This window comes from Lissotriton vulgaris, chromosome 6 (genome assembly GCF_964263255.1).
Source record: "Lissotriton vulgaris chromosome 6, aLisVul1.2, whole genome shotgun sequence".
NCBI classification, from domain to species: domain Eukaryota; kingdom Metazoa; phylum Chordata; class Amphibia; order Caudata; family Salamandridae; genus Lissotriton; species Lissotriton vulgaris.
This window is the reverse complement of record NC_141694.1, coordinates 881,111,254-881,125,921: the sequence shown is the minus strand read 5'-3', so window position 1 is coordinate 881,125,921 and position 14,668 is coordinate 881,111,254. Positions and strand designations below refer to the sequence as shown.

The window sequence follows — 14,668 nt, the reverse complement described above, 5'->3', positions numbered from 1 at the left end:
ACAACGTAGGTCAAGAATATAGTCTAAATGTCTCCACCAACCAGCGTTCAGAACACAACCCCTTTCAGCAGTCCAAAAAGTTCTGTTAAATGACAACAGAGGGGACAGGCAACAAGAACCATCAGTCAAAGAGGGGAGGGCAAGTTCTTCTCTTCCGGGTCATGTTGGGGCGCTACCGGAACTGATCGAATTGGTAGTCTACAGTGTTTCTGGATGTTTCACACTAAAGCTGGCGTCAGCATGAGACCACTACCATCTCGTAGCTCCGTCGTGGCCATTCCACGAGCAATCATGGCAGCCGCTCCCCACCAGAAGCCTGCGGGAGTCGGAGGCCCCCAAGACTTTTGTAGAATCTTCACGGCTGAGGGGACGCTTTTCGAGAATGGGACCCAAGCCCTAGCAGACAAGCGTCCGAGTTCCAAGGTGTCCCAGGGCCATTTTAGTGGACCAGGCCCAAAACCGAAGAGCCGGCCGCCATTTTGAGAGTCCTGTGGCAGCCGCCTATCGCTGCACCGCAAGAGCGGGCGCATCTCAACTACATGGTGAGCGAGACGCTGTAGTCGCAAGAGCGGGCGGAAAACAGCTGAATGGCGGAAGAGGCACAGTGTAGCAAAAGCGGGCGGAATGGCAACTAAAACGATAAAGGGGCGCCCCACTACAGCTTGTCTTCAGGTCAAACGGATTGTGGGACAAGGTCCAGAATTGAAGAGTCATCAAAAGGCAAAAAGTACCGCCGGGAGCCGGCCGCCTATGTCGGGGGCGATCTCAGGCTACACCAGTGCTATAAGACTTGGGGAGGGTGTCGGAGCCAAGCGTCTTCTCCGAGTCCATGGCCATCACAGCGTCCCTCAGGGGCCTCCGTCAAGCTGTTTAGGAAGGTAACATATCACATTGTTTTCTAATGCAGTCAGGTCCACAAACGACACTCACTTACTTTGAGAATAGTGAAGCTGCAGTAGGTGGAAATAAGCTTCAGACAGTGTTACAAGCGCTGCTCAGAACTCTTAACTATGGCACCCAACATCCAGAACTTATGCTATTTGAGAATGGTAGTGACATCGAAGCATCTCAGGGACCAAAACCATTAACGTACTTTCACGTATGAAAATCTTACTTGGGGAGGGGGCAGGAGCGAAGCGCCCCCTCCCAGTCAGCGCCACCACACCGTATGTTGAAAATCTGAAGCCATCGTTCTACAAAGTCAACCAAACTTGGATTGAAAAATCTAGAAAAATGTACAAACTGAAAACCAGTTTTGGTCTGCATAGCATCAGTAGCAACGCTTGAGTCAGCTTTGTGTCAAGCCGCCATTTTGATTCAACAAAGCACAGGCATTGAAAAAGGCTGAAATTCAGAACTCTAAACTATGGCACCCAACATCCAGGAGCTTGCTATCCGGATCTTGGAGCCTTGTGCTGTTTTCGATCTATTCACACATCGGTCCACTACTGACATCATCTTATAAACCAACGTTATGTAAATAGTTTTTTAATAAAATGTTTTACCCTGTTTCTTTGCTGGTGTGTTGTCTATATTTTTAATATTTGCATAGGGTTTGTCATTATTTTGTGCGGGATGGGTGATGGAGCCGAGCTGTCTTGCAGCCCTCATGGTGTGGAGCTCAGTTCATCTCACTATTTTCGTATTTCTCAAGAAGGGTTGTTCCTAATATTTCTATTTTAGCGAGGTCAAAAAGAGATCCAATTAGTGGCCTACTGATTTTGCTCGATTACTTTTATTTTTTTTACACGATTTTTCACTATCTGCAAAGACTAAACAGAGTATTGCGACTTTGTGCTTGTTTGTAAATAGAGAATGATCCAAAGAGAACCAATTCTAAAACAGTAAATGCTTGGACAACAATCAATCAAATGGAGAGACAAGGAGGTACGACGGATTACAACGGAGGGGAGGGGGGGGCAGCGTTCAAAGCACATCAGCGTGCATAAATACGAAAATGTTTTTATCTATCACGTACTTGACATTTTAAAGCTTTTCATATTTGCTATTAAAAAACCAATGAAATTCACAGAAAAAAACATAGGTTATAGTGGATATATAGTTAGGAATTTGCATTTACAAAACCTTGAAAATTCAATGAAAAAACCATAGGTTATAGGCCATATATAGTTAGGAATTAGCATTTACAAAACCTTATTTTACTCGCATAAAACCATTGAAATTCCATATATAGTTAGCTAACTATAAGCGCTAACTATATATCGCGCACCCGCAATCCACTGCTGATGATGTCACATATTACATCATTCATGACATGGTCAGTGACATCACTGATGACATCACTGATGACATCTCAAATGACATCACTGATGACAACTCAAATGATATCAATGATGACATCTCAAATGACATCACTGATGACAACTCAAATGACATCACTGATGACATCTCATTTGTCATCACTGATCACATCACTCATGTGATAATACAATGAACCTCTTCAGACTCTAATATAACCTTACATACACTCAGTATAAACAGACACTCACAGACTGTCACTCATCCATGGAGTTACTCACACACCTAGTCAGTCATGCAAAGAATCAATCACACCTCCATTTCCTCAACTATACAGTTATACACATCTTACTTATTCAAACATATAATAACACATATTTACTCTCTTATATAATCCCTGATACAAGCTCACAGTGATCGATACAGCCACTCACACATTCACTGGCTCTTATGTTCAGTTATTTATATATCTCAACTCTCACATGTATTGTGTTTTACATACGTACTTACTTGCACATGTAGCAATGAGAAATCCATTCACTCACCAACACACCCATGCACAGTCAACCGCCCATATAGCTGTTTCCACATGCACTCTTGAACTCATACTCCTAGTGAATCAACTGCTTACACATCTATGCACAGAGTCACGCACCTCCCAGCCACCCACACACACACTCAGCCTCCCATTCAAATATTTGGGCAACCAATCAATAACCCATATGGCCACTCTTATAGCTACTGATCAACACATGCAGCAGCTTACACAACAACAAACATACTGATGCACGAATTAAGACAGTTTAGTCACTAACCCATGTACTCAGTGAGACACATTTAATCACTCACTCATACAGTCAGTCATGCACCTACTAAATTCTTCATCCAGACACTTATACATCCACTCATTCTTCAATATGTGAAACATATTTAAACTTTACAGACACATACAATCACTGGATGTTGTGATCAGTGATGTCATCAGTGATGTCACTGACCATGTCATGAATGATGTAATATGTGACATCATCAGCAGTGGATTGCGGGTGCGCGATATATAGTTAGCGCTTATAGTTAGCTAACTATATATGGAATTTCAATGGTTTTATGCGAGTAAAATAAGGTTTTGTAAATGCTAATTCCTAACTATATATGGCCTATAACCTATGGTTTTTTCATTGAATTTTCAAGGTTTTGTAAATGCAAATTCCTAACTATATATCCACTATAACCTATGGTTTTTTCTGTGAATATATATATATATATATATATATATATATATATATATATATATGTATGTATGTATGTATGTATCGAGAGAGAGGGAGGGGGAGAGAAAGAGAGAGATTTACCATTCCTAACTCCACATCTACGTACCATAGAGATGTAAGTATTGTTCAGGTAGACACATGTGGAGTTGAGTATAGTAAACCTGTGGTTACCTACCTCATGTATACTTACCTCATCGATATTGAGGTCGTCCATATTTTGTTTTGGCTACATTCTTTTTGGAACGCAACGTTTAGTACTTGATATTCTGGTATAATACCCTTTGTTTATCTCCTTTGCCTAATCACGTAATAAGGCATTTGCACTGAATCTGTGTGCCCGCAGCAAATTTGAGCTATGATAAAGATTTCAGATGTGACAGAAATCAAGGAAGTTTAAAATAATTTGGGCATCATTAGTCCCATAATAGGAAATATGTCTGCTACACAATTAGTCAGGTTAAACTGGCCAAAGAGGTGTAGCACCCGATCAATTAGAAAAAAAAGCTACAATGTTTTCTTTGAAACAAATCAAGGTACACAAACAAGAAATGGGCCATTCAGTCATCTGGGGGTTGCAGAGTCGATGGGGTAACTATCTAACACAGAAATATGCACAGAAACACAAAACTATGCACTTGCTACAACAAAAATAGCACAGAACATAATGTCTGGAGGCAGTGCCCAAATACCCGATGAGTGCATTCAATGCGAATATGATTATTAAGAAATCGCTTTTTGCAGACTGTCAGTCACTGAGGTATTGGAGGCCTTATTGAGTAAATACTATTAATTTGCAGGGAGATTAGACCGCTTCAAGGTAAATGAAAAACTAATACAATTCCTCCTTTGTAGCAATATATGATGGAGAAAACACAAATAGCAAGTATGTCATTTACTAGGACAAATCACGCGTGGGTGAGATAACAGGGAATGCACACAAAGGAGAATTGGGCTCTGCAAATATCCAGACTCTTTTGCGAAATGAGAGCCAAGTGAGAGGTACCTGGTTGACAGAAGCGTCTGTATTAGCCACAGGTGAAGGAGAGCGACAGGCAGGTGGAGAGGAGATCTCACTGTTCGTCCCCTCCTCCCCAGACTCCTCAGTGACAGGTGACAGAAGCGTGTGACAGCGACCCGCAGTCATCTGCCACAGGAAACGACGACACCCCGAGGCACAGGAAGAAGAATAAGCAAAACACTTAAGTGACAAATTTGACTAGGCGAACACAGCAAACATATATAATTACACATTCTGTTGGAGGTATACTTAGAAATACTGGATGGTGGCCCTGCATGGACGTGGCGGGTTTTGCAAACTTCTTCACTGTCAGTAAAATGTATGAAGAAGGGTATTTTGCTCTTTGGAAGCATAAGCAATACCGCACCTCAGTAAAACATCGTTTTGTTAGTTCATTAAAGGTAGAAGTACTTGACTTCCGTGTTCCTCTTGAAAGAACTATTCTGCTTGTCTTCGAATCTCGTGTAGACGCAGATGTCTGCCGATCCTAGCTGCAGTCAGACAGCAACTCTTCAGGCAAACAAAACACAAGCAGAAGACAAGACAGTGAGGTCTCACGTTAACGATCTCGTGCCTGGTTTTAGTCTGAAATTAAATAACCTGAAATTTGTCCTCGAGTAGTATGTAAGACAAGAGTTATAAAATAGTTGTCCTTGTTGCTGCACGGTAATTCTAAGCATTTCCAACAGTCACATTTTAACAAAAGAACACAATGCAAACAGATTGAGTGCAAGCCTGTGAGGGGTGAAGCGTGAAGAGGCGTATATACCACCACTTTGTGCAGTACCAAGCCGTCTTATTTTTTTTTGAGAGCTCAATGCTCATTGCTGGCTTCAAATAATGATAAGCGGGCATGGAATTGGTGTTCCTGGGACCCCACGAGATACCCAATACACATTCCAGTTGGCCAGCCACAAACAGCCCCTACTGGACCCAGCTGTGACATGCGGGGTTTTGGACATTGTACTGCATATGCTCGGTGGAAAAAACAAGGACAAGTGTACTGATTGAATGAAACAAACAAATGAAATAAAATAAAATAACAAAGTTGACCAGCAATGCCAAGATTCAACTGGAATCGACTGAGATGTTCGTAGTAAATCAATAAATGTCCAAATGTACGTTTAAATAAGAACTTGATCAAGTAGAAACCGTTTGTAACGGGACATAAAGAAATGCAATCATCGAGAGGTTAAAATGCCAGCAGAATGAAGCAGGAGTCCTTCGTAGGTCAAAAAAGCACACTCATATGAACCCACGTCTTTATCAGACAAGCTTTGGAAGTGCATTGTTTCCCTATGGCTTTTTCCCACTAGGTGAAAGGTCACCTGCTGTGGTCGTGCGACTCTGACTGTGTTGGTTTCATTTAGCAGACCATAATTTACGAGATTTCAACTCCCACCAGCAGAGGACCACTGCTATATACAGAGGTCTCAAAGTTACATTTTCCTTCATGTTTCATGTTTACTAAAAAACGGTGTACACCATACAATGTCCTCCTGCCGCGTCCTGGGGCATACTTACAAGGTACTTTTTTTGACGCTCCGTAGGCATACAGCGCAGGCATATATCTACAAGGCCACGCACAGCCACCCTGTGTGGCTTTTCATGGCCCTGTAGATGTGGTGTAAGGCCACACAGCAGACATCACTGCGTTGCCTCACATTATGGCTGGGAGGCATTTCATGTGTGTTGTGTGTGTTCCCACGCAGCACTCATGGATTTTGACACTGCCCCAGATTTACAACATAGCATGAATCTGGGGCGGCAGCAAAAACGTAAGCCTCCCCAGACCTGGAGTACGAGGAGACATTTTTACATTTCTCCTAGTTTTGCCTTTCCATGTGTGTTGCAGAATCCATGTGTGCTGCATTGGGCCTTTTTACAATTAGGCATGCGCCACCAGAGTGTCACTTTTTGGCTTAATGCAGCCTTGTAAATATTGTTTAGTTTAACACAGTTTTCTGCGTTAAACGGGGCGTGCATTGGGTGTTGCTATGGGCGTTCCCAGCAACACTAATGGCTTTTTGACATGACCTCAGATTTACTAAGAATCGTAACTCTGGGGCAGCGCCAAAAACATAATGACTCTCCAGGGGAGACATAAGAGTGGTGCAACAAGGAGAAAGACATTTATTGCGCCTCGTTTTTCCTTTTTCTATGTGTGCTGCTTTCTGCAGTACACTTAGAAAGAGGAAAAAGCCTCTTGAATTTGTTGTTGTGCAGGAAGATTTCCCTTCCTGCACAAAAACAATCATTCCTTCAACGCAGGTACCCTTGCACCATAATGCAACGGTGCCGGCGTTGGCACATGGCAACCCACTGTGCGCCAGCGCAGGGGAAAAGGACAGAAATGCCCTGTATCTGATAGATATGGTGCATTACTGCCCTTTTCTTTTGCCATGGGTCAGCGCAGCAGGAAGGCCTAAGACGCTGCCATTTGGCAAATCTTGTACCTAATAATAATAATAATAATAATAATAACATGTAGCTTATAGAGCGCACGGCTACCCCCAAAGGGAGTGTCCCGGCACTAAACGGAGATGGGAAGAGAAAGAGGTCGGTACCATGGAGCTCCCGTGGATTTACCGTAGACTACAGAGCCATGTCTTTAGTAACTTACGGAAAATGGGTTCCGAGGGGGCCTTTCTGATTTGTATGGGGAGGGCATTCCAGAGAACCGATGTTTTAACAGAGAATGAGCATCCGCCCATTCTGGCTTTGGCAAAGCATGGAGTGACGAGAAGTTCAAGGTGATTAGACCTTTAATTTCTGGTATGGTGTGATTTATAGATTCTCTTTTGAAAGTAGTGGGGGCCTTTTCCATTTATTGCTCTGAACGCCAGGGTAAGTGCCTTGAATTCTGTCCATTTTCGACAGGTAGCCAATGTAGGCTCCTTAGGTGAGGTGAGATATGATGTCTTAAAGGGACGCTTCTTATGAGCCTTGCAGCTGCATTCTGTATTGTCTGCAGCTGTTTAATCAGATAGGCTGGTAGGCCCAGATAGAGACTATTAGCATAGTCTAGTTGTGATGTCACCAGGGCACGAACAATAGTATTCCTGCACTCCATAGGTAAGAGATGGAGAAATGTTCTTAATGCTTTTAGTTTCCAGAAACATGTAGAGGAGACATAGCCTATCTGGGTTTTGCACGATAGCATGTTGTCAAATTTAAATCCCAAGTTCCTTGCCGACACAACCGGGCTCGGGGTGGGGGCTTGAGCATTGGGGGCCACCAGAGTTCAGGTCGAGGGGGTGAAGATTGATTAAACAACAATACTTCTGTTTTATTGTTTTATCTGCATTAAGCCGCAGGCAGTTTGAAGTCATCCAGGTAGAGATATCTGTCAGACAGTGTTTGCATTTAGTAAAAGCTGCATCTGAATGATCTTTAAAAGAAAACATCAGCTGTGTGTCATCAGCATAGGAGATGACACTGACTTCATGTTGCTCAGTGAGTGGGGTTAGGGGTGCAAGGTAAATATTAAAAAGAGTGGGGCTAAGGGCCGAGCCCTGTGGGACTCCACAAATCAGAGGAGGAGACAATGAAACGTGCAGTGGAAGTCTTATTTTTTTGGTTACGTCCCTCAAGAAAGGAGTTAAACCAGGCCAGTACAGTTCCAGTGATTCCTAGAAGTCTGAGTCTATTAAGGAGGATCTTGTGGGACACCGTATCGAACGCCGCTGATAGGTCGAGCATCACCAGCATCGCACAGCAACCTTTGTCCAAGGTTTCTCGGATAGTTTCAGCTACTTCTAGAAGTGCTGTCTCGGTGCTGTAGCCAGCTCTGAATCCAGACTGCGTGTCATGTAACAGCTTGTTGGATTCTAAAAAGCTAGATAGCTGCTTCTGTACCTCTTTCTCCAGAACCTTTGCCGGTGCTGGCAATAAAGAGAGTGGTCTAAATAAAATTAATATAGTGGGGTCAGCATTCTATTTTTAAGGATGGGTTGGATGAGTGCCGTTTTCCAAACAGATGGGTAAATACCCGTTTTTCAGGATGCGTGCCATACCATATTTAGCTGGGGTTTTAGCTGGGGTTGATCAAATGGGCCAATAGTTTGAAAAACCTTGCCAGAAAAGGACCCAAGGGAGAGCCAGATTTGATTTTTTGCAATGTATTAAGGGAGGTTTCAAGGCTAATAGGGCAGAAGTCTGACCAAGTTACTGTAGATGAGGGTAAAGGTATTTTAGGGCTTTCAGTCTCAGTGAACGAGGTAAAGATATCTTCTATTTTTTCCTGAAAAAAAAATCGAAAGATTTTCACAGAGAGTATAAGACAGAATGTAGTTACTTTTCATTGTCGCTGGTTTTATGAAGGTTTGAACAATTTTAAAAACTTCTTTAGTAGAGCTATCTGATAGTTTAATTTGGTTGGCTATGTGATTTTTTATGGCGTTCTGTTTTATTTTACGAAATTGGTTCACTGCTTTCCAATAGATGTTTTTCATTTCAATACTATAGGTTTTGCGCCATGTCCGGTGAAGTTTTTTGCAGCATCTTTTTGTAATTATTGCGTGAACCAAGGTGCGGAGGGTTTATGCCCGGCGACTTTCATGACTTTGATGGGGGCGAGTGAATCTAGAAGGAAGGTAACCCAATAATTGAAGGTCTCCGTATCTCTATTAGGTTCACCTGTAAGTAGTAGCGGCGTATTATGTAGTGCGGGACTCATATTTTATGGGGTGACTTTCCGTCAGTTTCTTCGGGCTTCGAGGTTGTTCTCCGTGTGGCCAGTATTAGTGGTGAAGGTTAGGTTGAATGGTATTAGGTAATGATCTGACCATGTAAGAGGGATGGGATTCTCTGCCGTTAAGGTGGAGATATTAGTAAAAATGAGGTCTAATATATGACCTGCTATGTGTGTAGGTGTAGAGATCAGTTGCTTAAGATTTAGACCTTTAAGGGTATCAATTAGTTGGAATGCTAGCGGACATTGGGGATCGTCTATATGGACGTTGAAATCTCCTAGGACCAAGTAGTTAGTGTATTTCAAAGAATGGTGGGCAATCAAATCACAGATATTCCATAACTCGATGGATTTGGCGTCAGGTGGTTTGTAGATCAACATTCCTGAAATGATTAACGTGGGGTTGATAGTAACATTAAAGGACATTGATTCTATAAGATCAGTGGTGTCAACCCTTTTGTGTAATATTTCCCAGTCCTTTTTAATGATAATGGTTAGTCCACCACCAAGCCTGTTTCCCGCTCTATTTTCTGTGATTATTTTATAATCTTCCGGAATGGCTAGATAGACATCTGGTGTGGGGCTTTCGCTTAGCCATGTTTCTGGTAAAAACACAATATCCCAGGTATTGGTTACTAATAGTAACCAGGTATCATCGGCTTGCCTGGGGAGAGACCTGCAGTTTATCAGGTAGGCTCTGATGCATGTGTTAGCCTTGCTACTCTTATCCAAGGACTTGAACCTATTGCCTAGGTCCTCATTGAGATGGAAAATACAGTTTTTAGACTGGGAGAGCAACCCAACCGTGTTTTGAGTTAATGTGCAAGGGTTTACGCATATGGGGTTGGGACAGCATTTGTATCTATGAACCAAGATTTTATCCCTTGTCAGTGTGAGTCTAGGGACTGGCTGCAAACGGGCAGCATGACTGGCGCTGGACGCGGACGTGCACAGACGGGCTTCCCTTTGGTGCGTCTTTGGCGTGCCAGAGGCGCGCCCCCTGGCCCATGGGTTATGAGGAGGAGCAGGGAAGTGAATTCCACCCCTTCCCGCCCTAATCCAAGTCAGCTGAGAGTAGGGGGATTTTGTCCCAGCCCTCCACAACAAACGGCTCCTGCCGCGGTGGACCGGGGCTAAGGGCAAAGTCCCAAACAATGTGCAAAGTTCGCAGGAAGGTGGGATATGGGGCTGAATTAAAAAAAAAAAAAAATTTAAGTAAAGCTTTCCTAATGAGCGCGCTTTGCAGAGGGTGCACGCAGTGTTCAGCGCGGGCGGTACACAAGCCCTGACCGCCACTCCTCGCTCCACTGCGCGTCCGCTGGCCCGTGGGTTATGAGGAGGAGCAGGGAAGTGAACTCCGCCCCTTCCCGCCCTAATCCAAGTCAGCTGAGAGTAGGGAGATTTTGTCCCCGCCCTCCACAACAAGCAGCTCCTGCCACTGTGGACCAGGGCTAAGGGCAAAGTCCCAAACAATGTGCAAAGTTTGCAGGTAGGGGGGATATGGGGGCTGAATTAAAAAACGATTAAAAGTTTAAGTAAAGCTTTCCTAATGAGCGTGCTTTGCAGAGGGTGCACCATCGTTCAGCGCGGGCGGTACACAAGCACTGACCGCCTCTCCTCCCTCCGCCAGGTCCATAGAACGAGGAAAATGACTCTTCTGTTGGTTTTTGAGCAGAAAGGTGCCCCTTCCTGCACAGAAACAATCATGCAGACAACACAAACACTCTTGCACCATGGTGCATGGGTGCCTGCGTTGGCACAGGACTACAATTTTTGCACCGCAACTGGCTGAAAGGACAGGAATGCACCATACCCTGTCAATCTGGTGCATTTCTGTTGGCGTAGGGCAGCCCAGCGAAATGACTTGCGGCGCTGAACTACGCCAATTCTCTATAAATATGCCCCCCCCCCCTGTTTTTTAGCACATCATGCAACAACTGGGAGTTTCAAAAATGGGGGGATTTATACGCAGTGTCAACATGATGCAACAAAAAACAGAGAGGCTTATATACAAGCCCCTTTGGCCGCCGGTCGGTCACTTTTTCCACTATTAAAAGTGACGCACCGGGGGCGTAAGGGGTCTGTAAATAAGCCCCACAAGTTACTGGCGATGGGAAAATTGTGCTTGCCCTTTCAAATGCTGAGCGCAGCGAGGAGGCTGGATTCTAAAGACAGCAGAAGTGGGAGAAAGGTATATTTTCAAAGCTTAAGCACACACTCATACTTGAGAGCGGTCGTATAGTGTTTGCAGAGCATCACTTGAAAGTATTTGTAGAATACAAGGCAAAAGAGATGTCACGCAAGGTTACGGGAGGGGGGGGGGGCGTTCATGGGAGAGTGATGACTATTCCACCCAGAAGCAAACGCCTGCCACTAAGATTAATGAAGAAATAAAGAACCACCCACCCACAGGCATTAGTGATGTGATGTCCTCCCCCCTAAGCCAAGCACACTTGTCAGTAGCACCGAGTGGCTTCGGGATACGAAAAGAAAGGCAGCCCAAAGTAACTGAGCAGGAAATAGCCCTTACCATAACAACGGAGGGGTGTGCCGAGGGGGCAGGCAGCAGCTCCGGGTCCAACTCCTCCATGCCCTCCACTTCCGTGACGGTCAGTAGCATGGTGGCGTGTTTAGCCTTCATGGTCAGGGTCTTGCACTTGGAGTTCAGAGAGGCGATCTGCTCCTGGTAACCCTTGATCTTCTGGGCCAAATCCTGGGAAAACATTTTTAGTCAGATGTGGAAAGGTTCAGAAATACAGAAGCAAGTCATCCTCCACCCAGGCAGCCCGTGCGGATGCCCTTTCTCAGAGAGCAGCCAATGAGATGGCGGCTCTCAGCCTACATCAGCAGCCGCTGAAAAGCAGGATGTTTGGGCCGTGACAGACAAAAGGCCGGCCAGCATTCAGCTCGGGGCTCGGCCGAGCCGCTGCACGGAAACCGGAAAGAGCTTGCACACAGCACCCTGACAGAACGGCCAGCCGCCTGTCTCCGGGATATTTAACCATTTAATCCCATGGCACGAGAGGGAAACTCTTTATCCCACTCTCTGTCACAACAAATGGGGGAAAAAAACACGCAGCCTGCGAAGCAGCTCTCAAAAACGCTGAAATTTCCCCAGACGGCGGGTGCCACAGTAATAAGGTCATGTGATGATGCTGAGAACGCTGCAAGAGGGTGAACGCAGAGAACAGCGGAACAGCTGGCACACGTAAACACACCAGTCACTCACACAAAAGGCAGTCTGTTTATGTTATGGGTCCGCTGCCCGTTCACAACTGCAAGGAGCGTGGGGGAGAGCTGTTGGCACACAGAGAGAAGATAGGAATCTTGAGGCACACAGACACGACTGGGATTATGAAAGATGTGTTAAGAAAAATGATTTAATTTTACAGATTTGTGTAGAGTAAAAAGGCGAGGAAACATCACCATTACTCGGGGAACATTTGCATAGCAATGTCCGCTAATGTGCCTTTGTACGCGCAAACAGCAGAAAACCCCTTGTTAGATTGTATCCAGTTTTTCCACCTCAGGAACAAAGAGACACATTTTAGCCTTTTTTAAGCCCAAAAAATAGAACTCTCCAAAATAACCTACAACCCATAGCTCCCTTCAGCATTTTTTTGAGGGGACTTCTCAATATTGTTGGCGGACTCTCTGGTGAGAAAAAACCCGGGAAAACTATTTGAAAATTGGAAGGAAAATGAAGTACCTGGCATCATGGACAGATTCTACTCGTGAGGTCGATAGCCTGTATACTATCCCTTCTAACTATTACACACTCCTCCCATCACTCATGGTCTGAACTCTCAACAAGTATTCTGCTGCCTGATCCACAGCCACTAGCCTTAAAATATACACCTAACATATCAAAACACAAGAGAGAGTTTTTAATGAAAAACAAAATGAATGCGCAGTAGTAACGTGCAAGCTTTGGGCCTCATTTATAAAAAGTGACGCATCGCTGCGTGAAAACAGCGATGCGTCACTTTTCACCGCGCACTCATATTTAATATTTAATGTATGACGCATCATGTCGCAAGGACTTACAGATACGATGTGGAGAGGTGTGGCTCACTGGTTAGAGGCGGCAGACCCGAGTGCAGAGAACGGCCTGGGACCAGGGTTCGATTCCCGACGCAGCAGGGTCTTGGACCAGGATCAGCGGACTGATAATTCTCGCATCGGTGCCTACTCCGACCAGGGATCACACTCGGCAACTCTGGGCATTAGCTTGCCTCATCTCCACAACGGCCCCACACAAACGCCGGGGATGCCTGGTTTCACCTTGGAGACCCCCAGGAGGGACTATCTCACAGGGAAAGCCAGGACGGGTTCCCCAGCGGTCTATAGCGCTACGAGGCCTCCGGGTAGCAGTGCGCTTTACAAGACACAACAATTTACAATTTCTGACGCATCTGTAAGCGCAAAAGTGACGCATTGCTGGAGTGTGTCACAAAAGTGACGCAACTCCAGCAATGCGTCCTTTCACATGGGGCAAGCCCCATGTGAAAGAGCTTGCGTCAGTCTTACGCCTGCTGTGAGGCAGGCGCAGGATTTTGATGCAACAGCATCCTGAAAGTGACGCAGTGAAATCTCATAGATTTCACTGCGTCACTATTACGAGGCTTTTTGCGAGGGAACGCCCCCTCTGCATACATTATACCTGACGCAGGTATAATGTGGCGCAGGGGTTTAAAAAGTAACGCATCTACCTAGATGCGTCACTTTTTAAATATGGCGCAACAAGGCGCATTTTGTACGCCGCTGGTGCGTCACAAAAATTGACGCACCGGCGGCGCAAAAGTGACGCAAGGCCTCATAAATAGGACATTAACAAGGCAACAGGACTTTAATAGTCAGTATAGCCCTGCTATGAAGGGCTATACAGCTATTAGAACATTCTGCCACTAGAGTGCAGAATGGTCTAACAAATAAAACAAAGCCTTCAGGGAGTGTGAGGAGATTGAAATCCCCTCTGGCGCCCTGAAGCCTTTGTTCACAGCCAGAGCTGTGAACAAAGAAACATTGGAATGTAGGAGCTCCGGGCTTATATCAGCCATTATAAGCCCGGAGCACTCCATTGTTTTCAATGGAGCTACAAACATTCCAATGTTCTAATATAGCAGTATAGCCCGCTGTAGCGGGCTATACCGGCTATTAGAACATTGGAATGTTGGGATCCCCATTGCAGACAATGGAGTGCTCCCTGCTTCTAAGGGCCGGTAAAGGCCCGCAGAGCAACATTCCAATGTTCTACAAAGGCTTCTCGAAGCTCGAGGGGATTTATATCCCCTCGAGTTTCGAGAACCCTTTGTTTAATTTGTTAGAACATTCTGCCCTCTAGTGGCAGAATGTTCTAATAGCCTTATAGCCCTTCGTAGCAGGGCTATACCGGCTACTAAAGTCCCGCTGTCTCGTTAAAGTCCC

General features: G+C 45.0%; 1 protein-coding gene across 1 annotated transcript in view; it reads right to left on the bottom strand.

Moving 5' to 3' along the window:
* SYNE1 (spectrin repeat containing nuclear envelope protein 1) overlaps positions 1-14,668 on the bottom strand; it is a 2,319,318-nt gene that overhangs the window by 785,565 nt on the left and 1,519,085 nt on the right. Inside the window, exons 92-93 of the mRNA XM_086926873.1 lie at positions 11,772-11,954; positions 4,534-4,674 (exon numbers count right to left, since the gene is read on the bottom strand). Coding sequence (XP_086782999.1) covers positions 4,534-4,674; positions 11,772-11,954 — 324 coding nt within the window. The remainder of the gene's footprint in view (positions 1-4,533; positions 4,675-11,771; positions 11,955-14,668) is intronic.